This window comes from Salmo salar, chromosome ssa21 (genome assembly GCF_905237065.1).
Source record: "Salmo salar chromosome ssa21, Ssal_v3.1, whole genome shotgun sequence".
NCBI lineage: Eukaryota > Metazoa > Chordata > Actinopteri > Salmoniformes > Salmonidae > Salmo > Salmo salar.
Genome location: NC_059462.1, coordinates 52,006,396 through 52,032,997, shown reverse-complemented (window position 1 = coordinate 52,032,997; position 26,602 = coordinate 52,006,396). Strand labels below are relative to the sequence as shown.

Sequence of the window (26,602 nt, the reverse complement as noted above, 5' to 3'; positions counted from 1 at the left end):
GGGGGAGGGAGAGAGAGGAGTGAGAGGGCGTGTGAAAGAGGGAATTTCATCTGAGCCAACTGTACGGAGAGGGAAGAAACTTTGAGACAAATGTAGGAATCGCAATGAGAGAAAGCAGGACTTTCAGCAGCAGCAGCACGGAGGTAGAACACAAGGATATCTTATCTGGGGTGATCCCTCGTCGCAATCTCTCACGGTCTGGCACTCTCTCTGGATCTCTTGTTTTTCTCTCTCTCTCAGACAGAGGAGAGGAGCAGCAGTGTGAAAGACAGAGTCGGTACTGGAACCGTGTAGCAGCAGCAGCGCTATTCTATTTTCCATTCATTAACCTTTTCCTTGTATTTCTCACCTTTCGGACCCGGTTGAGATGGCAGAGACACACTGATTGACTGGAGGAACCTGTGGAGAGACTAAAGGATCTCACTCCACACAACTGAGTGTCCAGAGGACTGATCCTAATTGACCACAGGGGAAAGATTAAGGGACTAGGATGGTACCTGGACGATCCACCAGAACATAACATCTGACGCAGAACTTTCAGGACACTAAAGGAAAGTATCCTGACACTACCAAAGCTGCCAGAGCTGTATAGTCCATATAATAGTACACAATTGTCCATTCATATCGAAAGCAAAACTACAAGAGGAACTGGAGAGGGGAGTATGGGACGTGGGATGCGTGGTGGAGTGACTCCTGGTTGGTTCCCAGGGGCCCGATGAGTGGCAGCAGCCATAGCACCAGCCTGCTACGGGGCCACCGCTTTTACTGCCGGGAATGGGCCCTGGAAAAGCTCCGGCGCTGTCTGGAGGCCAGGTCCACTCCCGGCCGGCCCCCGGGGGTCCTAGTAACTGGGGGTCCCGGGGCAGGGAAGACAGCCCTATGCACAGAGGCAGTATGGCCCACATCGGACGCAGGGCTGGGGGTCGGGCTGGCACCCCGCTGTTTGGGGTTTCACTTCTGCAAGCGGGAGGACGGGAGGAGCATGGCGGTGTGGAGGTTTGTCCTGGGCCTGGTGGATCAGCTGAGGGATAGCCCCCTCCTCCCTCTGGGGTACAGGGAAACACTAGACACCCCCTTGGTGGCTCCCACCTTGGAGCCCCTACACTGCCAGAGGGACCCGGATGACACCTTCAAAAGGTCTGCACTCTATACCCCCTCTTATTACTCTCTAGCATTACTAATCAACTTAACTAGACGGCTTTGTGAATTGCTCTGCTTTGATGTGAATTCAATACATTGTCTGCAGAAGCGGATGTGACATTTCTATAGAGACATTTCAAGGGTTGTCAAACTCAAACATTGAGTCACTCAGATTGATAGAGGGATAAGTACTCCTGCGAAAAATACCCATTGTTTGATTTGACATAGTTGTCACACTTTTACGGTAGCATATGAATAGTCGTATTAGCATAATGTATTTGGAAAGTGAAATAAATTACACAACCATCAAGCTTCTCCCAGTTAACTGTCCTTGACTACTTCTTACAGATAACAGGGAGTTTACCATTCGGCCATCAGATTTGCCACCAATGCTCCTTATAAGACATATCGCTGCACTCTAGTCTCCTCTGTAAACTGGTCATCTCTGTATACCCATTGCAAGACCCACTGGTTGATGCTTATTTATAAAACCTTCTTAGGCCTCACTTCCCCCTATCTGAGATATCTACTGCAGACCTCATCCTCCACATACAACACCCGTTCTGCCAGTCACATTCTGTTAAAGGTCCTCAAAGCACACACATCCCTGGGTCACTCCTCTTTTCAGTTCGCTGCAGCTAACGACTGGAACGAGCTGCAACAAACACTCAAACTGGACAGTTTTATCTCAATCTGTTCATTCAAAGACTCAATCATGGGCACTTACTGACAGTTGTGGCTGCTTTGCATGATGTATTGTTGTCTCTACTTTCTTGCCCTTTGTGCTGTTGGCTGTGCCCAATCATTTTTGTACCATGTTTTGTGCTCCTACCATGTTGTTGTTATGTTGTGTTGCTACCATGCTGTGTTGTCATGTGTCGTTGCCTTGCTATGTTGTTGTCTTATAGGTCTCTCTTTATGTACTGTTGTGTTGTCTCTCTTGTCGTGATGTGTGTTTTGTCCTATACATTTGTATTTATTTATTTTATCCCAGCCCCCCATCCCCAACAGGAGACATTTTGCCTTTTGGTATGCCGTCATTGTAAGCATTGACATTCAGATTCTCTTTACACTGTACTTCTAAAAGCCTGTCACTGCTAGTGCTGCTTAGTCAAACAAAGAGGGCCAAAAGTACCACAGAAAAAAAGCTAGTGATTGTCTCGTTTCCTTGGTTTATTTATTTCTTTATTTATTCACTAATAATACAAGCCATTCAGCGCTCTCACAATGGCCCTCCAGTCTGAATGAACGCTACAATGCTATTTACAACACGTCCCTTCAGAAAAAAGAACAAAGACATGAAAAATGCGTTCCCTCGAGTCGCAAAGACGGAGTCGTTGGTACCGCTTGGTGAGGTCGCCATTCTCACGAGGACCCTCTCTGTCTGTCTGCTGCTGTCATGCTGACTCTGGGGATGTTTGTGGACGGTGGAGGAACGCTGACGCTCTCCCTATCTGTTTGCTGTGTTTCTGGTGTGAAGTATAGGGCTACATTCCACATTCCCCTCAGACTGACCCATAGCCTGGAGGGAGCTGTGTGCATTCGGAATCTGATTGAGAGAAAGTGGCTGCGGTTAAGCCACTGTCATGTGAACACTATCAGAGGAAACACAAGCTTGGAGTGACGGTGAAAGCATATACAGAGGATCCTTGAATTTGAACAGATGCTAGCTGTAGCCATTAGAGTCGTTAACACCATATACATGCTAGCTGTAGCCATTAGAGTCGTTAACACCATATAAATGCTAGCTGTAGCCATTAGAGTCATTAACACCATATACATGCTAGCTGTAGCCATTAGAGTCATTAACACCATATACATGCTAGCTGTAGCCATTAGAGTCGTTAACACCATATAAATGCTAGCTGTAGCCATTAGCGTCGTTAACACCATATAAATGCTAGCTGTAGCCATTAGAGTCGTTAACACCATATAAATGCTAGCTGTAGCCATTAGAGTCGTTAACACCATATAAATGCTAGCTGTAGCCATTAGAGTCATTAACTGTAGCCATTAGAGTCGTTAACACCATATAAATGCTAGCTGTAGCCATTAGAGTCGTTAACACCATATAAATGCTAGCTGTAGCCATTAGAGTCATTAACTGTAGCCATTAGAGTCGTTAACACCATATACATGCTAGCTGTAGCCATTAGAGTCATTAACTGTAGCCATTAGAGTCATTAACACCATATAAATACTAGCTGTAGCCATTAACACCATATAAATGCTAGCTGTAGCCATTAGAGTCATTAACACCATATAAATGCTAGCTGTAGCCATTAGAGTCGTTAACACCATATACATGCTAGCTGTAGCCATTAACACCATATAAATGCTAGCTGTAGCCATTAACACCATATAAATGCTAGCTGTAGCCATTAGAGTCATTAACACCATATAAATGCTAGCTGTAGCCATTAGAGTCGTTAACACCATATACATGCTAGCTGTAGCCATTAACACCATATAAATGCTAGCTGTAGCCATTAGAGTCATTAACACCATATAAATGCTAGCTGTAGCCATTAGAGTCGTTAACACCATATACATGCTAGCTGTAGCCATTAGAGTCGTTAACACCATATACATGCTAGCTGTAGCCATTAACACCATATAAATGCTAGCTGTAGCCATTAGAGTCATTAACACCATATAAATGCTAGCTGTAGCCATTAGAGTCGTTAACACCATATACATGCTAGCTGTAGCCATTAACACCATATAAATGCTAGCTGTAGCCATTAGAGTCATTAACACCATATAAATGCTAGCTGTAGCCATTAGAGTCGTTAACACCATATAAATGCTAGCTGTAGCCATTAGAGTCGTTAACACCATATAAATGCTAGCTGTAGCCATTAGAGTCATTAACTGTAGCCATTAGAGTCGTTAACACCATATACATGCTAGCTGTAGCCATTAGAGTCATTAACTGTAGCCATTAGAGTCATTAACACCATATAAATGCTAGCTGTAGCCATTAACACCATATAAATGCTAGCTGTAGCCATTAGAGTCATTAACACCATATAAATGCTAGCTGTAGCCATTAGAGTCGTTAACACCATATAAATACTAGCTGTAGCCATTAGAGTCGTTAACACCATATAAATACTAGCTGTAGCCATTAGAGTCGTTAACACCATATAAATGCTAGCTGTAGCCATTAGAGTCATTAAATGTAGCCATTAGAGTCGTTAACACCATATAAATGCTAGCTGTAGCCATTAGAGTCGTTAACACCATATACATGCTAGCTGTAGCCATTAGAGTCGTTAACACCATATAAATACTAGCTGTAGCCATTAGAGTCGTTAACACCATATAAATACTAGCTGTAGCCATTAGAGTCGTTAACACCATATAAATGCTAGCTGTAGCCATTAGAGTCATTAACACCATATAAATACTAGCTGTAGCCATTAGAGTCGTTAACACCATATAAATGCTAGCTGTAGCCATTAGAGTCGTTAACACCATATACATGCTAGCTGTAGCCATTAGAGTCGTTAACACCATATAAATGCTAGCTGTAGCCATTAGAGTCGTTAACACCACATAAATACTAGCTGTAGCCATTAGAGTCGTTAACACCATATAAATGCTAGCTGTAGCCATTAGAGTCATTAACACCATATAAATACTAGCTGTAGCCATTAGAGTCGTTAACACCATATAAATGCTAGCTGTAGCCATTAGAGTCATTAAATGTAGCCATTAGAGTCGTTAACACCATATACATGCTAGCTGTAGCCATTAGAGTCGTTAACACCATATACATGCTAGCTGTAGCCATTAGAGTCATTAACACCATATAAATGCTAGCTGTAGCCATTAGAGTCGTTAACACCACATAAATACTAGCTGTAGCCATTAGAGTCGTTAACACCATATACATGCTAGCTGTAGCCATTAGAGTCATTAACACCATATAAATGCTAGCTGTAGCCATTAGAGTCGTTAACACCATATAAATGCTAGCTGTAGCCATTAGAGTCATTAACACCATATAAATACTAGCTGTAGCCATTAGAGTCGTTAACACCATATACATGCTAGCTGTAGCCATTAGAGTCGTTAACACCACATAAATACTAGCTGTAGCCATTACATTTACATTTTACATTTAAGTCATTTAGCAGACGCTCTTATCCAGAGCGACTTACAAATTGGTGCATTCACCTTATGATATCCAGTGGAACAACCACTTTACAATAGTGCATCTAAATCTTTTAAGGGGGGGGGGGGGTTATAAGGATTACTTTATCCTATCCTAGGTATTCCTTAAAGAGGTGGGGTTTCAGGTGTCTCAGGAAGGTGGTGATTGACTCCGCTGTCCTGGCGTCACTGGAGTCATTAACACCATATAAATGCTAGCTGTAGCCATTAGAGTCATTAACACCATATAAATGCTAGCTGTAGCCATTAGAGTCATTAACACCATATAAATGCTAGCTGTAGCCATTAGTCATTAACACCATATAAATGCTAGCTGTAGCCATTAACACCATATAAATGCTAGCTGTAGCCATTAGAGTCGTTAACACCATATACATGCTAGCTGTAGCCATTAACACCATATAAATGCTAGCTGTAGCCATTAGTCATTAACACCATATAAATGCTAGCTGTAGCCATTAGAGTCATTAACACCATATAAATGCTAGCTGTAGCCATTAGTCATTAACACCATATAAATGCTAGCTGTAGCCATTAGAGTCGTTAACACCATATACATGCTAGCTGTAGCCATTAGAGTCATTAACACCATATAAATGCTAGCTGTAGCCATTAGAGTCGTAATTAGATGTATCACTAGCCACTTTAAACAATGCCACTTTATATAATGTTTTCATAACCTACATTACTCATCTCATATGTTTATACTGTACTCTATACCATCTACTGCATCTTGCCATCCTGATGTAATGTATCACTCGCCACCTTAAACAATGCTGCTTTATATGTTTTCATACCTTACAATAGTCATCTCATATGTATATACTGTACTCCATACCATCTATTACATCTTGCCTATGCCGTTCGGCCATCACTCATTTATATATTTTTATGTACATATTCATATTCATTCCTTTACACTTGTGTTTACAAGGTAGTTGTTGTGGAATTGGTAGATTACTTGTTAGATATTACTGCATGGTCGGAACTAGAAGCACAAGCATTTCGCTACACTTGCATTAACACCTGCTAACCATGTGTATGTGACAAATAAAATTTGATTTGATTTTAACACCATATAACAACCCCGCTTAGCTTACACACTGTATATTCACAGCAGGGCTGTGGGTTCAAAAGGTCAGCCTTCGGGCTAGTACCACGAGGACCGGATGTGGCAGGAAAACCCTGAGTCAATTAAGGGGTCATTAACCACAAGGCGTGTGCTCCTCTCTTATGTCATACGTGTGAAAAAGCCTGTGACCTAAATGTTTTTAGACTGGAGCCTGCATTCACATCCCCTCTCTCAAAAGGCACTAAGTGCTTTTACATAAAACTTGAGCTTAGTGTATTGTTCAGCGTGAGTAGTGGGGGGGTGGGGTCACTAGACTATATCTTACGTTTACATTAGCTGACACCTTCCTTTGGATACTTCTAAGAGGGATCATTAAAGCGTAGGAGTGTTACTTCCTTGTTGAATGTTTGTGAATGACCAAGGCTGTTATTCAGGTCTCTCTGTGAATAGTACCTTTTTTTTTTTTTTAAACACAGTCTCCACCTATCAAACACTTTATATATGTGTGGTTACAAAACGTTTAAATGTGTCACATTTATCACTTCGTTAGGTTTCAACGTCTGCTGCAGCGTGTTGTACTGTACTACCAGGTCTGAGAGACGGTGTTATAACAAAATACAGCACCATCGTGTCATCGCCCTCATTATGTCGCACACACACGCACAGTACACACACGCACGCACAGTACACACATACACTGCGTGGTTGTTACATGGCCTAGGTGTTGTGTGAAGCCACCCTCCCGTCCCAGAGGACTCTATAGAAGCCTATATACCGTAGAGGTGTCCTGTTACTATGCTATAGTTAGTAAATCTACTGTGTCTTGTTGTTACTATGCTATAGTTAGTACATCTACTGTGTCTTGTTGTTACTATGCTATAGTTAGTAAATCTACTGTGTCTTGTTGTTACTATGCTATAGTTAGTAAATCTACTGTGTCTTGTTGTTACTATGCTATAGTTAGTAAATCTACTGTGTCTTGTTGTTACTATGCTATAGTTAGTAAATCTACTGTGTCTTGTTGTTACTATGCTATAGTTAGTAAATCTACTCTGTCTTGTTGTTACTATGCTATAGTTAGTACATCTACTGTGTCTTGTTGTTACTATGCTATAGTTAGTACATCTACTGTGTCTTGTTGTTACTATGCTATAGTTAGTAAATCTACTGTGTCTTGTTGTTACTATGCTATAGTTAGTAAATCTACTGTGTCTTGTTGTTACTATGCTATAGTTAGTAAATCTACTCTGTCTTGTTGTTACTATGCTATAGTTAGTACATCTACTGTGTCTTGTTGTTACTATGCTATAGTTAGTACATCTACTGTGTCTTGTTGTTACTATGCTATAGTTAGTACATCTACTGTGTCTTGTTGTTACTATGCTATAGTTAGTAAATCTACTGTGTCTTGTTGTTACTATGCTATAGTTAGTACATCTACTGTGTCTTGTTGTTACTATGCTATAGTTAGTAAATCTAATGCTGTAGAACAGGGCTTTTGATAAGAAGGCTATAAGAGGGCTGGCAGAGACGACAGTCCTGTGTGTGTGTGTGTGTGTGTGTGTGTGTGTGTGTGTGTGTGTGTGTGTGTGTGTGTGTGTGTGTGTGTGTGCCCAGGGCGGTACAGGAAATCCCAGAGCTTCTTTAGACCTGAGTCACTGGATCACTCTACCCTGGCCTAGGGAGACAGGGTTAGGGAGTGAGACTGGGTGAGGGAGTTGAACCAGGGCGAGTGGGGCTGAAAGGCTTGCCTGAGCAGGACAGATGTAACACCCATAGCCCTGGTGAATGTAGAAGCTGTTTCCTCAGGAAAAACCCCACCATTGATACCACAGTTCTGTTCTACCTTTATGACACCAGCTTTCACTATGTTTCATTGCAGTAGCTACAACTATGGACATTCATGTTCAGACAGTTCAGTCACTGAATGATGCAATTATGTATATTACTACAGCTGTTTGGGGCAGAAGGTAGCCTAGTGGTTAGAGTGTAGGGGCGGAAGGTAGCCTAGTGGTTAGAGTGTAGAGATGGAAGGTAGCCTAGTGGTTAGAGTGTAGGGGCGGAAGGTAGCCTAGTGGTTAGAGTGTAGGGGCGGAAGGTAGCCTAGTGGTTAGAGTGTAGGGGCGGCAGGTAGCCTAGTAGTTAGAGCGTTGGGCCAGTAACCGAAAGGTTGCTAGATCAAATCCTTGAGCTGACAAGGTAAATATCTGTCGTTCTGCCCCTGAACAAGGCAGTTAACCTGCTGTTGCTAGGCTGCCATTGTAAATAAGAATTTGTTCTTAACTGATTTGCCTAGTTAATAAAGGTAAAATGAAAATCGGATCTGTTAATTTACCAGTGTGATGAAATACCAGCTACATTCCTCTCTCTCTCTCCAGGGCAGTGTTATTGCCTTTGCTGGGCCTCCCTCCCCCAGGGCAGCCCTTGTTTCTGGTTGTGGACTCCCTGGACCCGGGGTGTGAGTATGGGGCCGGTGAGGGGTCCTGCAGTGCTGGGGCTCCAGGGAGGAACAGCTCTATCTCAGAGCTCCTGTCCAGCCACCAGCACCTCTTCCCCAGCTGGCTGCTCCTGGTCTGCTCTGTACGCAGACAGAACAAGGCTGTGTGTAAGATGTTCTCAGGTATGTGTGGACTGTCTCAGGTCTTCCTTTGTATGTTCTACACAAATATCAATCACATTTATTTACATCAGCTGTTGTCACAAAGAGCTGTACAGAAACCCAGCCTAAAACCCCAAACAGCAAGCAATGCAGGTGTAAATATTCCTCTCAAGTGTTGAACCAATCAAAATCAAAATACATTTTAAATTTGAGATTCTTCAAAGTAGCCAAAGCTGATGACAGCTTTGCACACTCTTGGCATTCTCTCAACCAGCTTCACCTAGAATGCTTTTCCAACAGTCTTGAAGGAGTTTCCACATATGGACATGTGTTGGGTCATTGTCCTGTTGAAAAACAAATGATAGTCCCACTAAGTGTGCCTTGAATTTTAAATAAATCACAGACAGTGTCTCCAGCAAAGCACCCCCACACCATCACACCTCCATGCTTCAGAGTGGGAACTACACATGCAGAGATCTGATCTAACCACTAGGCTACCACGTCTCACAAAGACATGGTGGTTGGAAGCAAAAATCTCTTGGCCTAAGCAAGTCTCTTCTTCTTATTGGTGTCCTTTAGTAGTGGTTTCTTTGCAGCAATTTGACCATGAAGGCCTGATTCAAGCAGTCTCCTCTGAACAGTTGATGTGTCTGTTACTTGAACTCTGTGAAGCATTTATTTGGGCTGCAATTTCTGAGGCTGGTAACTCTAATGAACCTATCCTCTGCAGCAGAGGTAACTCTGGGTCTTCCTTTCCTGTGGCGATCCTCATGAGAGCCAGTTTCATCATAGCGCTTGATGTTTTTTTGCGACTGCACTTGAAAAAACTTTAAAAGTTCCTGAAATGTTCCGCATTGACTGACCTTCATGTCTTAAAGTAATAATGGAAGGACATTTCTCTTTGCTTATTTGAGCTGTTCTTGCCATAATATGGACTTGGTCTTATACTAAATAGTGCTATCTTCTGTATACCACCCCTACCTTGTCACAACACAACTGTGTTGTCCCACTTTAGCTCAGTTGGTAGAGCATGGCGCTTGCAACGTCAGGGTTGTGGGTTTGTTTCCCATGGGGGGGCCAGTATTTAAAAAATTTTAATAAAAATGTATGCACTCTACTGTAAGTTGCTCTGGATAAGAGCGTCTGCTAAATGACTAAAATGTAAACTGATTGACTCAGTTACATTAAGATGAACTTTTAACAAGGTTACTACTTGATTCCATATGTGTCATTCCGTAGTTTTCATTTCTATTATTCTACAATGTAGAAAATAGTAAAAAAATTAAGAAAAACCCTTGAATGAGTAGGTGTGTCCAAACTTTTGACTGGTACTGAATATGGAGTGAGTTGGCTTGTGTTTGAAAGCACCACCTCAAACTGCTACCCAGACCGGTTGAATTAGTATTTTACTAGCTTTTGTAAACATGAAACAAAGTTGTCTGCCACCATTCTTGCCAATACACATCCTAACATGGTTGTTTACTGTAAACGTGATTAGAACAGCTGTAGTGCCCTTAAGCTCATCAGCTGACAGAGTCTATGTGTTTTCAACATGGACAATATCTCAAATCAGGCATTTCTGCTATGCTTTTCAGTTGTACAACTGAATGCCTTCAACTGAATGCCCTCTGAATCAGAGAGGTGCAGTGGGCTGCTTTAATCAGAATCCACATCTTTAGCGCCCGGTGAACAGTGGGTTAACTGCCTTGCTCAGGGGCAGAATGACAGATTTGTACCATGTCAGCTCGGGGATTCGATCCAGCAACCTTTTGGTTACTGGCCCAATGCTCTAACCACTAGAGTACCTGCCGCCCCAAGCATATAACATCAGGCTTTTCTACAAGCCTATAGGATGGACAATATCTCAAGTCAGGCTTTTCTACAAGCCTATAGCATGGACAATATCTCAAGTCAGGCTTTTCTACAAGCCTATAGCATGGACAATATCTCAAGTCAGGCTTTTCTACAAGCCTATAGCATGGACAATATCTCAAGTCAGGCTTTTTTACAAGCCTATAGCATGGACGATATCTAAAGTCAGGCTTTTCTACAAAAGGTCAACAAAACAAAAATACATTTGAATGTCATTAGAATGTGGGTAGTGTTAGAAAATGCAAATTGTAATCAACTGTGGCGTGATCAGGAACAAAGCAGCGAGGGGACCAACCATTGTATTCCTGTCCTTGTCAGGCATGCTGAATGCCAGTTCTTACTGCCCACACAGCACTACATTAGTTTTTAACAAAGCACAGATACCCCACACTCTCATTATCACAGGGTGGGTGACATCTGAAGACGTCCGTTCTGGAGAGGAGAGAGAGAGACTCTATTTCCAACACAATCCTGCTCACCACCACTAAATACTGTAGCCCTCTGAAACATCACAATCCTGCTCAATACCATTTAATACTGTAGCCCTCTGAAACATCACAATCCTGCTCACCACCACTAAATACTGTAGCCCTCTGAAACATCACAATCCTGCTCAATACCATTTAATACTGTAGCCCTCTGAAACATCACAATCCTGCTCACCACCACTAAATACTGTAGCCCTCTGAAACATCACAATCCTGCTCACCACCACTTAATACTGTAGCCCTCTGAAACATCACAATCCTGCTCACCACCACTAAATACTGTAGCCCTCTGAAACATCACAATCCTGCTCAACACCATTTAATACAGTAGCGCTCTGACACCAACACAATCCTGCTCAACACCATTTAATACAGTAGAGCTCTGACACCAACAAAATCCTGCTCAACACTGTTAAATACAGTAGCGCTCTGACACCAACACAATCCTGCACAACACCATTTAATACAGTAGCGCTCTGACACCAACACAATCCTGCTCAACACCATTTAATACAGTAGAGCTCTGACACCAACAAAATCCTGCTCAACACTGTTAAATACAGTAGCGCTCTGACACCAACAAAATCCTGCTCAACACGGTTAAATACAGTAGCGCTCTGACACCAACACAATCCTGCTCAACACCATGAAAAATGGCTGCCGTTTTATGGGCTCATAAGCAACCGTGCCATTTTTTAATTTTTTGTTGTTGTTTTGTTTGTAACTCATTTTGTACATAATGTTTCTGCTACCGTCTCTTATGACTGAAAAGAGCTTCTGGACATCAGAACAGCGATTACTCACCTTGAATTGTATGAAGAATTTCTCTTTAATGAGTCGGACGAGAGGGATTTACTCCAGATACCTGAACAAGCCCTCGTCCCCGTCATTCGCAGGAGAAAAAGACGGAAAAGATTTTGTGGAAGGAGATCCGGGCGCCTTGTGAGGATCTGCCGACGAGTGGCTAATCTGCTACTAATGTTAATCTACGGATTGGGATTATAGTTCATTTTCTAGCTAGCATTCTCTCAACCAGCTTCATGAGGTAGTCATCTGGAATGCATTTCAATTAACAGGTGTGCCTTGTTAAAAGTTCATTTGTGGGATTTCATTCCTTCTTAATGCCTTTGAGACAATCAGTTGTGTTGTGACAAGGTAGGGGTGGTATACAGAAGATAGCCATATTTGGTAAAAGACCAAGTCCATATTATGACAAGAACAGCTCAAATAAGCAAAGAGAAACGACAGTCCATCATTACTTTAAGACATGAAGGTCAGTCAATCTGGAAAATTATAAGAACTTTGAAAGCGCTATGATGAAACTGGCTCTCATGAGGACTGCCACAGGAAAGGAAAACCCAGAGTTACCTCTGCTGCAGAGAACAAGTTCATTAGAGTTAACTGCACCTCAGATTGCAACCCAAATAAATTCTTCACAGAGTTCAAGTAACAGACACATCTCAACATCAACTGTTCAGAGGAGACTGCGTGAATCGGGCCTTCATGGTCAAATTGCTGCAAAGAAACCACTACTAATGGACACCAATAAGAAGAAGAGACTTGCTTGGGCCAAGAAACACTAGCAATGGACATTAGACCAGTGGACATGTTTGGTCCTGTGTGGCTCAATTGGTAGAGCATGGTGTTTGCAACGCCAAGGTTGTGGGTTCGATTCCCACGGGGGACCAGTACGGAGGAAACAAAAAAAAAAGACTTATGAAATGTATGCAATCACTACTGTAAGTAGCTCTGGATAACAGCGTCTGCTAAATGACTAAAATGTATAATCTGTCCTTTGGTCTAATGAGTCCAAATTTGAGATTTATGGTTCCAACTGCCGTGTCTGTGAGACGCAGAGTAGGTGAACGGATGATCTCCGCATGTGTGGTTCCCACCGTAAAGCATGGAGGAGGACGTGTGGGGGTGCTTTGCTGGTGACACTGTTGGTGATTTATTTATAATTCAAGCATGGCTACCACAGCATTCTGCAACGATACGCCATCCCACATGGTTTGCGCTTACTGGGAGTATCATTTGTTTTTCAACAAGACAATGACCCAAAACACACCTCCAGGCTGTGTAAGGGCTATTTGACCAAGAAGGAGAGTGATGGCGCTGCATCAGATAACCTGGCCTCCACAATCACCCGAACTCAACCCAATTGAGATGGTTTACAATGAGTTGTATTGCAGAATGAAGGAAAAGCAGCCAAAAAGTGCTCAGCATATGTGCGAACTCCTTCAAGGCGGTTGGAAAAGCATTCCTCATGAAGCTGGTTGAGAGAATGCCAAGAGTGTGCAAACCTGTCATCCAGGCAAAGGGTGCCTACTTTGAAGAATCTAAAATCTAAAATATATTTTGATTTGTTTAACACTATTTTAGTTACTACATGATTCCATATGGGTTATTTCATAGTTTTGATGTCTTCACTATTATTCTACAATGTAGAAAATAGCTAAACTTTTGACTGGTACTGTATATATATACACACTACATGAACAAATGTATGTGGACACCTGCTCGTCGAATATCGCATTCTGAAATCATGGGCTTTAATAACCCAAATAACCCATTTCATGAAGCTCCCGACATATAGTTCTTGTGCTGACATTGCTTCCAGAGGCAGTTTGGAACTGGGTCTTGTTGGAAAAGTGGCATCCCATGACTGGGCCTCAGCTGAAAGTCACTGAGCTCTTCAGTACTGACTATTCTACTGTCAATATTTGTCTATGGAGATTGCATGGCTGTGTGCTCAATTTTATACACCAGTCAGCAACGGGTGTGGCTGAAATAGCCTGTCCACACACTTACGTATATATATGTGTATATATATACACATATATATATACATTTGAAGTCGGAAGTTCACATACACTTAGGTTGGAGTCATTAAAACTCGTTTTTCAACCACTCCACAAATTTCTTGTTAACAAACTATAGTTTGGGCAAGCCGGTCAGGACATATACTTTGTGCATGACACAAGTAATTTTTCCAACAATTGTTTACAGACAGATGATTTCACTTTGTCACTGTATCACAATTCCAGTGGGTCAGAAGTTTACATACACTAAGTTGACTGTGCCTTTAAACAGCATGGAAAATTTAAAAAAATGAGGTCATGGCTTTAGAAGCTTCTGATAGGCTAGTTGACATCATTTGAGTCAATGATGACATCATGGGAAAATCAAAAGAAATCAGCCAAGACCTCAGAAAATAAATTGTAGACCACAAGTCTGGTTCATCCTTGGGAGCAATTTCCAAACGCCTGAAGGTACCACATTCATCTGTACAAACAATAAGCAAGTATAAACACCATGGGACCAGGCAGCCATCATACCACTCAGGAAGGAGACTCGTTCTGTCTCCTAGAGATGAACGTAGTTTGGTGTGGAAAGTGCAAATCAATCCCAGAACAACAGCAAACGACCTTGTGAAGATGCTGGAGGAAACAGGTACAAAAGTATATTTTTCCACAGTAAAACGAGTCCTATATCGACATAACCTGAAAGGCCGCTCAGCAAAGATCGTACTTTTTGGAGAAATATCCTCTGGTCTGATGAAACAAAAATAGAACTGTTTGGCCATAATGACCATTGTTATGTTTGGAGGAAAAAGGGGGAGTCTTGCAAGCCAAAGAACAGCATCATGTTGTGGGGGTGCTTAGCTGCAAGAGGGACTGGTGCACTTCACAAAATAGATGGCATCATGAGGGAGGAAAAGTATGTGGATATATTGAAGCAACATCTCAAGACATCAGTCAGGAAGTTAAAGCTTGGTCGTAAATGGGTCTTCCAAATGGACAATGACCCCAAGCATACTTCCAAAGTTGTTGCAAAATAGCTTAACTTCACTAGGGTAGGGGCAGCATTCGTAATTTTGGATGAAAAGCGTGCCCAAATTAAACTGCCTGCTACCCAGGCCCAGAAGCTAGGATATGCATATAATTGGTAGAGTTTGATAGAAAACACTCCAAAGTTTCCAAAACTGTTAAAACAATGTTTGTGAGTATAACAGAACTGATTTGGCAGGCGAAAACCTGAGAAAAATCCATCCAGGAAGTAGGATTTTTTTACTTTTGTAGTTTTCCATTCAATGCTATTACAGTATCCATTGACTTACGAATTTCTAAAGACTGTTGACATCGAGTGGAAGGCATAGGAAATTGCAGTTCCTATGCCTTCCACTAGATGTCAACAGTCTTTAGAAATTGTTTCAGGCTTGTATTCTGAAAAATGAGGGAGTAAGACCAGTCTGAATGACTGGACCCTAAAGTGTCACAGAGCTTTTTCATGCGCAATCCCGAGAGCGCGCCTTTCTTGTTTACCTTTTATATTGACGACGTTATTGTCCGGTTGAAATATTATCAATTATTTAGGCTAAAAACAACCTGAGGTTTGAATATAAACATCGTTTGACATGTTTCTATGAACTTTACGGATACAATTTGTATATTTTGTCTGCCTGTTGTGATTGCGTTTGAGCCTGTGGATTACTGAAGAAAACATGCGAACAAAACTGAGGTTTTTGGATATAGAGCAACTTTATCAAACAAAATGAACATTTATTGAGTAAATGAATGTCTTCTGAGTGCAACCATATGAAGATCATCAAAGGTAAGTGATTAATTTTATCTCTATTTCTGACTTGTGTAACTCTTCTACTTGGCTGGTTACTGTTTGTAATGATTTGTCTGCTGGGCGATGTTCTCAAATAATTGCATGGTATGCTTTCGCTGTAAAGCCTTTTTGAAATCTGACACCGTGGTTGGATTCACAAGAAGTTAATCTTTAAACCTATGTATAACACTTGTATGTTTTCTGAATATCTATAATAAGTATTTCTGTTTTTGAATTTGGCGTACACGTACACTAGTGAGGTTAATGACAACAAAGTCAAGGTATTGGAGTGGCCATCACAAAGCCCTGACCTCAAACCTACAGAAAATTTGTGGGCAGAACTGAAAAAGCTTGTGCGAGCAAGGAGGCCTACAAACCTGACTCAGTTACACCAGCTCTGTCAGGAGGAATGGGACAAAATTCACCCAACTTATTGTGGGAAGCTTGTGGAAGGCTACCCTAAACGTTTGACCCAAGTTAAACAATTTAAAGGCAATGCTACCGAATACTAATTGATTGTTTGTAAACTTCTGACCCACTGGGAATGTGATGAAAGAAATAAAAGCGGAAATAAATCATTCTCTCTACTATTATTCTGACATTTCACATTCTTAAAATAAAGTGGTGATCCTAACTGAGCTAAAACAGGGCATTTTACTGGGATTAAATGTCAGCAATAGTGAAAAACTGAGTTTAAATATATTTGGCTAAGGTGTATGTCAACTTCCGACTTCCGACTCTTCAACCTCTGGCCTGGCAGCAGTTCAATGCTACCCCATACACGTTATACATCTGTCTTTCCAGGGAAGTCCAATACCTCTTCCTAAAACAGAAAAATAATCTGAGTTTCAATAAGTCTCTCTCTCCTCTCTCTCTTTCTGTCTCTCTCTCACTCTCTCTCTCCTCCAGGTTTCCGTAAGCTGTGTCTGGATGACCTGCGGAAGCCGGCGCCAGTGCGTGATGTGCAGCAGTACATCTTGCGGAGGCTGGACCAGGAAGGGGCGCTCCGCCGTCAGCTGACCCCCGAGACAGCCGACATGCTCAACCTGCTGCACATCAAGAGTGGCGGTTGCTTCCTGTTTCTGGAGCAGGTGCTAGACGGTGTGGCGGGGGCCTTGGTGGGTCTCCGGGAGATCCGAGACATCCCCGGGACCCTCAACGGCCTCTACCTGTGGCTCTGCCAGAGACTCTTCCCCAGGTGCCTGTTCCTTGAGGTCAGGCCCCTCCTCAACGCCCTCTTGGCCTCCCCTAGGCCCTTCACCACCCAGGAGATCTACACCGCCACCTGGACCCAGGACATGTCCCTTAGCCCTCTGGACTTCCAGAGCAGGCTAAAGGCTCTGTCTACGCTGCTCATTGACGGGCCGGGAGGCAGCAAGCTTCTGTTCCATGCTAGTTTTGCAGAGTGGCTGACGGACGTGAAGTACTGCACTCAGAAGTATCTGTGTAGTGTGTCTGAGGGACACACCATGCTGGCCATGGCTCTCTCCCTGCGCGCCCCACACCTTAACACAGAGGACACCTGTCAGATGGGCTCGCACCTGATCAGCTCAGGCATGCACAAGGACAACCATGCCCTCCTGGCCCTATGGCTGTTGTGGGTAGATGTGCCCCCTCTGGCTAGCTCCTCATACCCCTCTTCCCCTGCCTCTCCGCCCCCTGTCCTGGTCAGACAGGAGGTCCTCCAGCTGCTGATGAAGAGTGGGGTGTTCCCTCCCTCCTGCACCCCAGACAGAGGCCCAAGCACGGGGGTACACTGTGCAGGACAAGGGGGGACCATCATCCGGCGGGTGCTGGAGAGGCAGGACTCAGTGAGGGTGCTCTTGGACAGCGGGGTCAGTGTGAACTGGACCGATCCCACAGACGGACACACCCTGCTGGCCAGAGCGGCCCACACAGGCTCAGCCGACGTGGCCGTCCTGCTCCTGTCCCGAGGGGCTGACCCTCTGATCAGTGACCACCAGGGCCAGACACCCCTGACGCTGTCTGCCAGGCAGGGCCATGTTAACGTGCTGGGGATGCTGCTGGACTGGGCCAGGGGTCAGCAGCCGGAGACCGCCATGAGGATGGTGGAACACGCGGACAGCGAGGGCTGGACAGCCTTACGGTCAGCGGCCTGGGGGGGTCACACTGAGGCAGTGCACCTGCTGCTAGATGCGGGGGCGGACGTGGACGGGTGTGATGCGGAGGGCCGGTCGGCGCTGAGGGCGGCAGCCTGGGGGGGTCATGAGAAGATCCTCCTCACGCTGCTGGACTACAGGGCGCAGGTGGACAAGGCAGACCGGGAGGGCCGCACGCCGCTGATCGCTGCCGCCTACATGGGACACAGGGAGGCAGTAGAGATCCTGCTAGACCACGGTGCGGAGGTCGACTTGGCCGATGGAGACGGACGTACTGCCTTGTCCGTGGCTGCCCTCTGTGTGCGCACAGCAGCCGGGGTCAAAGGTTATGGAGACGTGGCCAGCCTGCTGTTGGAGAGAGGGGCTGACCCGGGGCATAGGGACCGGAATGGGATGACCCCTTTGCTGCTGGCGGCGTATGAAGGTCATGAGGAGGTGGTAGAACTGTTGTTAGAGGCTGGGGCCGACGTAGACGAAAGTGCCGGGCCACATGCCGCCTCCGCTTCTGCTGCTGTCACCCCACTGTTGGCGGCTGCCGCCATGGGACATACTAAGACAGTGGGCAGGGTGCTGTTCTGGGGCGCTACGGTGGATAGCATCGATGGGGAGGGTCGTACAGCTCTGAGCCTGGCAGCAGCACAGGGCAGCGTGGAGGTGGTCAGAGCTCTCCTGGACCGAGGGCTGGATGAGAACCATAAAGATGATCTGGGCTGGACCCCGCTGCACGCCGCCGCCTGCGAGGGCCACCGGGGGATCTGTGCCATCCTGACGGAGAGTGGGAGCATGGCTCGTGTCGGAGAGATGGACATCGAGGGACGGACGCCCCTCATCTTGGCAGCGCAGGAGGGCCACTGTGGCATTGTGAGGCTGCTGCTGGACCACCGAACACCCATCGACCACCGGGCCTACGACGGCCACTCTGCACTGAGCGCCGCCGCCCTGGAGGGCCACGCTGAGGTGGTGGAGCTACTGATGAGGCGGGGCACGGACACGGATGTACGGGACGCTGAGGGCCGTCCACTGCTCTACCTCCTGGTTCTGGAGGGACATCTGGACATGGCTGCCCTCCTCATAGAGAAAGGGGGCGTGCCCTTGGAGTCCCGGGACGTGGAGGGGCGTACGGCGCTGCATGTGGCCACCTGGCAGGGCAACCTGGAGGCGGTGGGGCTGCTGGTCAGCCATGGGGCAGACCCTAATGCCCAGGATGGGGAAGGACGAACCCCCCTGCACTCTGTAGCCTGGCGGGGTCATGTGGCGCCTGGTCGTCTGCTCCTGGAGGTCAGGGGGGTCAACGTGGATCTGGCCTGCCGCCAGCAGGGGGCCACGGCCCTGAGCATCGCGGCTCAGGAGGGCCACGCCAACATCGTGGCTATGCTGCTGGAGGGAGGGGCCAACCCAGACCACATAGACAAGTACGGCCGCAGCCCTGTCAAGGTGGCCGGGAAGAGGGGCCACTTCACTATCGTCAGGATGCTGGAGAGCTACGGAGCCAAACCGTACTCAGGCCTTGTGCCCCAATCGAACACCCGGTCGCCCAAGTCATCCACTGTGAAGAGCCTGTACTCAACCTGCTCAGAGAGTAACGAGGCTAGCGCCTCCACCTCCTCAGCCTCAGCCTCCTGCTCCCCAGGCTCCACAGCCGAGCACTTCCACTCCATCCAGAGCTCCCAGACATCCTCCTCCACAGCCCACTCCCTGGCCACGGTGCAGACCGTCCCCGCTGACAGCCTGTCTTTCACCCAGCAGATCCAGCAGCACTCTCTCCCCCGCAGCCGATTTCGCCATTCCACCCTGCCTCCGCCAGACTCCGCCCATGGCAGCCTGCACAGCAGCAGCCGCAGGGCCCAATGCCCTAAGGCCAGCCCTCCTCCATCCACCCTCTGCACAGTCACGGCCACGGTACATGACTCTGAACAGCCTTGCAAAGGCTACCCAATAGGGTTCGACTATCCCAGTAAACACAAACCCCCCAGCCTGATCCAGGAGGAGAGGTCTCAGTACGAAGGGGGGAGGTGGAACTCTGTCATGGCTTCTCTAGGTGTGACGCCTGGACAAGATGGCCCCAAAAACAGGAACTGTCTCCCTATGGGCTACCCCTATGAGCTCCAGAGCCCAGCCCAGAGAGAGACACGGGAGGAGAACCAGAAGATGTCTATAAAGTCCAGTAGTGCCTTATCTACTGCCTGCACGGTGGTCATGACGACCACGGACCCCCAGCTCAACCTGAAACAGGCCATCAAGCTGCAGTTTGAAGGGCCCACCAGCGCTGCCTTATACAAAAGGGAGACGCCCCTGTGAACTACTGACATCTACGGTGAGTACCTGTCTATCACAGAAGAAAGAAAGGGAGTAGACTAAGTTTAACACTAGCATTAAGGAAAGGGACTAAGGGACCCAGGTGTGTAGGCAATCATTCATTGTGTGAGTCTTCAGGAGATGCTGAATGTAGAGTGCTGTTATGTCAGAAATCAATTCTCACTAACCTCCTACTCAAAAGCAGCCGTTATCTGAACTCCAGTTGACCGTACATTCTGTCCATTCGGTCCATTTTCTATTGGATCATATTGATCTTCCCCACAGTGAAAGTCAAGTCTACAGTGGTATTGTGTAAAACTGCCTTTAAAACCAGAATTGGTCCATTACACGTGGCCTCTCAAGGATGGCACGTCCCAAACCATAAAACCAGCAGCCACTGTGTCCTGTCAGCAGTGTCCTGTCAGCAGTGTCCTGTCCTTTCATGTGGTATATTTGGAGGAATGTTTGGAATTTTAATGACAGCATTCTCTGTTTTAGGTTCTGAGTGGACGAAGGACATATTCACGGTGAATAATGGCTCTTACAGGGCAGATGATCTCTCCCTCTACCCTCTGGTCATCCCACCCTCTCCGCTCCACCCTCAACAGAGAAGATGAGAGAGGAAGGGATCTCTCCGCTCCACCCTCTGGTCATCCCACCCTCTCCGCTCCACCCTCTGGTCATCCCACCCTCTCCGCTCCACCCTCTGGTCATCCCACCCTCTCCGCTCCACCCTCTGGTCATCCCACCCTCTCTGCTCCACCCTCTGGTCATCCCACCCTCTCCGTTCCACCCTCTGAACATCTCAGCCTCTCCGCTCCACCCTCAGCAGAGAAGATGAGAGAGAGGAAGGGATATCTTCGCTCCACCCTCTGGCCATCCCACCCTCTCTGCTCCACCCTAAGCAGAGAAGATGAGAGAGGAAGGGATCTCTCCGCTCCACCCTCTGGTCACCCCACCCTCTCTGCTCCACCCTAAGCAGAGAAGATGAGAGAGGAAGGGATATCTTCGCTCCACCCTCTGGTCACCCCACCCTCTCTGCTCCACCCTAAGCAGAGAAGATGAGAGAGAGGAAGGGATATCTTCGCTCCACCCTCTGGTCATCCCACCCTCTCTGCTCCACCCTAAGCAGAGAAGATGAGAGAGGAAGGGATATCTTCGCTCCACCCTCTGGTCACCCCACCCTCTCTGCTCCACCCTAAGCAGAGAAGATGAGAGAGAGGAAGGGATATCTTCGCTCCACCCTCTGGTCACCCCACCCTCTCTGCTCCACCCTAAGCAGAGAAGATGAGAGAGGAAGGGATCTCTCCACTCCACCCTCTGGTCATCCCACCCAAGGCTGTAACTTTGAGTTTAAGTGAGGTTCTGGAAGAGGGGGGGGGGGGGTGAAGCTCATTTCCTTGAAATGCTATTTGGAGAACAACCCATCATTAACCCCTCGGCTGCTTCATTCACCTCAGGCCATCTGAAAACACCTAACCCATTAGCTATACAGTTGTAATGTCATACCTCTGAAAAGGGGGGAGATATGAGAAATGATTCACACTGACACGTAGCATCAGCGACGAAATGAAAACGTCTGACATTTTTAAAGTTGTGTTGTTTGCATTTTAATGTCGGACGATATGGAAGATAGGCCATGTGGAGATGTTCATATTTATTTTTTACTTGTTCGATAAGGCTAGTACAGATTTTCTCAGGGGGCCCCTGACCCCAAGTTTGGGAACCACGGACTCCTCTTCTTCTTTCTCCTGAATGCATTGCAGCCTGCCTCAGCCTCACCACTGAATGCCACATCACTGTCTGTCTCAGTAGCCTGCTCTCCGTAAAGTAAAGTTATTATGAGAACTTAGTAGCCTATTTTTTGCTCCTGCTGAGGTAGGCTCCGATTAATGTTCACTTCTTACTTCATCTTTCCAGCTGGCTAAGTAATACTAGCCAGACGCCTTCAACGTTACTGACATAGAAGTCTCTGCTGGCAGACTGACATATCTATAAGCGACAATTTACCCGTTGTGCACTCATTCTCCGACAGTCTGTTTTTGTTTGTTTGTCTTTAGACATGGCAGGAGACACGGGACTGTTCGAAAATGGCCAGAGACAGACCAGAGACAGACCAGAGACAGAGACAGACCAGAGACAGAGAGAGACCAAAGTCCGACCAGAGACAGAGACATACCAGAGACAGACAAGAGAAAGACCAGAGACAGACCAGAGACAGAGAGAGACCAAAGTCCGACCAGAGACAGACCAGAGACAGACCAGAGACAGACCAGAGAAAGACCAGAGACAGAGACAGACCAAAGTCAGACCAGAGATAGAGACAGCTCTGTGACACACACATACTTGTCCCCTTTAGAAAGAAAGCCCTTATTGAGTCACCTCTGGTTTAAGGCTGTATCTCTGTAGGCCCAACACAAGGCTGTGGGTTTCACCAGGGTTTGATACTTAACCAATCATTAATGGACTTCTTCAGAAGCAGAAACCAAACATGTCTACTCTACGATCAAAAGCCTTCATCAAATCCATCACCGTGGTGCAATAGAGTAACAGACTCTTGTGAAAGGGCTCTTACTCAGACAAGACTAAATGGGCAAGCAAACCCACAACAACCCACTCTCACGGGACTTAAGATTGGTTATATGCCGGAGCTCGTTTTCACACCCATGCTGTTTTAAAAGCAATGATTATACTGTCTGTATGAGGGCACTTACACTATATATACAAAAGTATGTGGACACCCCTTCAAATTAGTGGATTTGGCTATTTCAGCCACACCCGTTGCTGACAGGTCTATAAAATCGAGCACACAGCCATGCAATCTCCATAGACAAACATTGGCAGTAGAATGGCCTTACTGACCAGAGCTCAGTGACTTTCAACGTGGCACTGTCATTGGATGCCACCTTTCCAACAAGTCAGGTTGTTAAATTTCTGCCCTACTAGAGCTGCCCCGGTCAACTGTAAGTGCTGTTATTGTGAAGTGGAAACGTCTAGGAGCAACAACGGCTCAGCCGCAAAGTGGTAGGCCAAACAAGCTCACAGAACGGGAACATCGAGTGCAGCAGCGCATAGAGAGTAAAGATCCTCCGTCCTCGGTTGCACATCTCACTACCAAGTTCCAAACTGCCTCTGGAAGCAACGTCAGCACAATAACTGTTAGTCAGGAACTTCATGAAATGGGTTTCAATGGCCGAGCAGCAAACACAAGCCTAAGATCACCATGCGCAATGCCAAGCATCGGCTGGAGTGGTGTATAGCTCACCGCCATTGGACTCTGGAGCAGTTTAAACGTGTTCTCTGGAGTGATGAATCACGCCTCACCGTCTGGCAGTCCGACGGACGAATCTGGAATTGGAACGCAGACTGCGAGCCAGGCCTAATCGCCCAAAATCAGTGCCTGACCTCACTAATACTCTTGTGGCTGAATGGAAGCAAGTCCCCGCAGCAATGTTCCAATATCTAGTAGAAAGCCTTCCCAGAAGAGTGGAGGCTGTTATAGCAACAAAGGGGGGGACCGACTCCATATTAATACCCATGATTTTGGAATGAGATGTTCAACGAGCAGGCGTCCACATACTTTTGGTCATGTAGTGTGTGATGCCTTGATCTTTGTCTTTACTCTGACTAATGTTTTGCACCTGGGACATGGCAGGTATTGTGTTTACCAGCTTGGAGTCTGTCAACATTTATCTATGGCTGGCCAAGCTAAACAAATCAGCAGAAAACACAACTGGCCTGCCAAGACCTGGCCTACAGTCAGCAGAAAACACAACTGGCCTGCCAAGACCTGACCTGGCCTACAGTCAGCAGAAAACACCAACTGGCCTGCCAAGGCCTGACCTAACCTACAGTCAGGAGAAAACACAACTGGCCTGCCAAGACCTGGCCTACAGTCAGCAGAAAACACAACTGGCCTGCCAAAGCCTGACCTAACCTACAGTCAGCAGAAAACACAACTGGCCTGCCAAGACCTGGCCTACAGTCAGCAGAAAACACAACTGGCCTGCCAAAGCCTGACCTAACCTACAGTCAGCAGAAAACACAACTGGCCTGCCAAGGCCTGACCTAACCTACAGTCAGCAGAAAACACAACTGGCCTGCCAAAGCCTGACCTAACCTACAGTCAGCAGAAAACACAACTGGCCTGCCAAAGCCTGACCTAACCTACAGTCAGCAGAAAACACAACTGGCCTGCCAAAGCCTGACCTAACCTACAGTCAGCAGAAAACACAACTGGCCTGCCAAGACCTGGCCTACAGTCAGCAGAAAACACAACTGGCCTGCCAAAGCCTGACCTAACCTACAGTCAGCAGAAAACACAACTGGCCTGCCAAGACCTGGCCTACAGTCAGCAGAAAACACAACTGGCCTGCCCAAGCCTGACCTAACCTACAGTCAGCAGAAAACACAACTGGCCTGCCAAAGCCTGACCTAACCTACAGTCAGTAACGCTGTTCAAACGCTGCTGGGTTTAGACATAAACCAACCAGCAGGCTCAATACTCTAGCACACTGAGTGACACTGTTGGAATGGACTGCTATTGATGACTTGAAACATAAATACAGAAGATAGATTAGAAAGAGAGAGACAAGAGAGAAGATAGATTAGAAAGAGAGAGACGAGAGAGAAGATAGATTAGAAAGAGAGAGACGAGAGAGAAGATAGATTAGAAAGAGAGACGATAGATTAGGAAGAGAGAGAAAGAGACGATAGATTAGAAAGAGAGAGATGAGAGAGAAGATAGATTAGAAAGAGAGAGACGATAGATTCGAAAGAGAGAAAGAGAGAAGATAGATTAAAAAGACAGGGGAGTTAGATTAAAAAGACAGGGGAGATAGATTAGAAAGAGAGAGAAGCAGGGATTGTGTAGCTAGCAATTAATAAAAAAATCATGATCCAGCCTAATTACCTTCATTTGTTTTTGTTAGTATTTTTCATTTTGTTCATATTTAACGGTATAATGGCATGATTAAAATTGCAGACGTGCCGTAATTAATATCAAACACAGGCTTGTGGTGGTGTGCCTTCTTTTGTGTGTGTGTGTGTGTGTGTGTGTGTGTGTGTGTGTGTGTGTGTGTGTGTGTGTGTGTGTGTGTGTGTGTGTGTGTGTGTGTGTGTGTGTGTATGTGCGCGTGCATTTGTGTGTATGCTCGCACCTGTGGAAAGAGTCTGAGGTGTTATAGATAGCATGTTTATGTCACACAGACAGAGATGAAAAGAGACAATGTTTGCTCACAGGCCAGCTACAATCAGGTCAGGAAAACTCAGCTGCCCTGATAGCTGGCGTAACTTCTTCAAATAGAGAGAGAGAACACAGCCTTCATTCCACTGACCTGAAGACAGGCCAGTTTGATTAATGCCAGTGAGAATGAATGAAAGAAAGAGAGAGAGGGCTCTATTTCAACTAACCTAACGCAATGGTAAATCTAAGCGCGGGCGGTAATGCTGTAGGTTCAAGGGTGCGTCAGAATATTTTTTGTTGTTGCTATTTTTAGTATGGCATTGGTGAGAGGAATAAACAACTTTGAAGAATATACAACTTCAAATCAAAGTTTATTTGTCACGTGCGCGGAATACAACAGGTGTAGACCTTACAGTGAAATGCATACTTACAGGCTCTAACCAATAGTGCATTTTTTAAGTAAAAAAAAAAAGGTATTAGGTGAACAATAGATAAGTAAAGAAATAAAAACAACAGTTAAAAAGACAGTGAAAAATAACAGTAGTGAGACTATATACAGTAGAGGGGCTATATACAGTAGAGAGGTTATATACAGTAGAGAGGCTATATACAGTAGCGAGGCTATATACAGTAGAGAGGTTATATACAGTAGAGAGGCTATATACAGTAGCGAGGCTATATACAGTAGAGAGGCTATATACAGTAGCGAGGCTATATACAGTAGAGAGGCTATATACAGTAGCGAGGCTATATACAGTAGAGAGGCTATATACAGTAGAGAGGTTATATACAGTAGAGAGGCTATATACAGTAGTGAGACTATATACAGTAGAGAGGCTATATACAGTAGAGAGGTTATATACAGTAGAGAGGCTATATACAGTAGCGAGGCTATATACAGTAGAGAGGCTATATACAGTAGAGAGGATATATACAGTAGCGAGGCTATATACAGTAGAGAGGTTATATACAGTAGAGAGGCTATATACAGTAGCGAGGCTATATACAGTAGAGAGGCTATATACAGTAGCG

General features: G+C 45.7%; 1 protein-coding gene across 1 annotated transcript; it reads left to right on the top strand.

The window, feature by feature from the left end:
* ankrd50l (ankyrin repeat domain 50-like) lies at positions 1–21,764 on the top strand. The gene is made up of 4 exons (XM_014165643.2): positions 1–1,137; positions 8,773–9,014; positions 16,880–20,404; positions 20,884–21,764. The coding sequence occupies exons 1-3, from the start codon at positions 716–718 to the stop codon at positions 20,386–20,388; spliced, it is 4,173 nt and encodes a 1,390-aa protein (XP_014021118.2). The 5' UTR covers positions 1–715; the 3' UTR covers positions 20,389–20,404; positions 20,884–21,764.
* The last annotated feature ends 4,838 nt before the right edge of the window (positions 21,765–26,602 follow it).

What these genes read in the sequence shown, in the direction of transcription:
- ankrd50l (XM_014165643.2), top strand. Translation starts at nt 716, where the DNA reads ATGAGTGGCAGCAGCCATAGCACCAGCCTGCTACGGGGCCACCGCTTT. An exon ending in CCGGATGACACCTTCAAAAG is followed by an intron (nt 1,138 to 8,772) that starts GTCTGCACTCTA and finishes CTCTCTCTCCAG; the next exon opens with GGCAGTGTTATTGCCTTTGC. An exon ending in TGTGTGTAAGATGTTCTCAG is followed by an intron (nt 9,015 to 16,879) that starts GTATGTGTGGAC and finishes TCTCTCCTCCAG; the next exon opens with GTTTCCGTAAGCTGTGTCTG.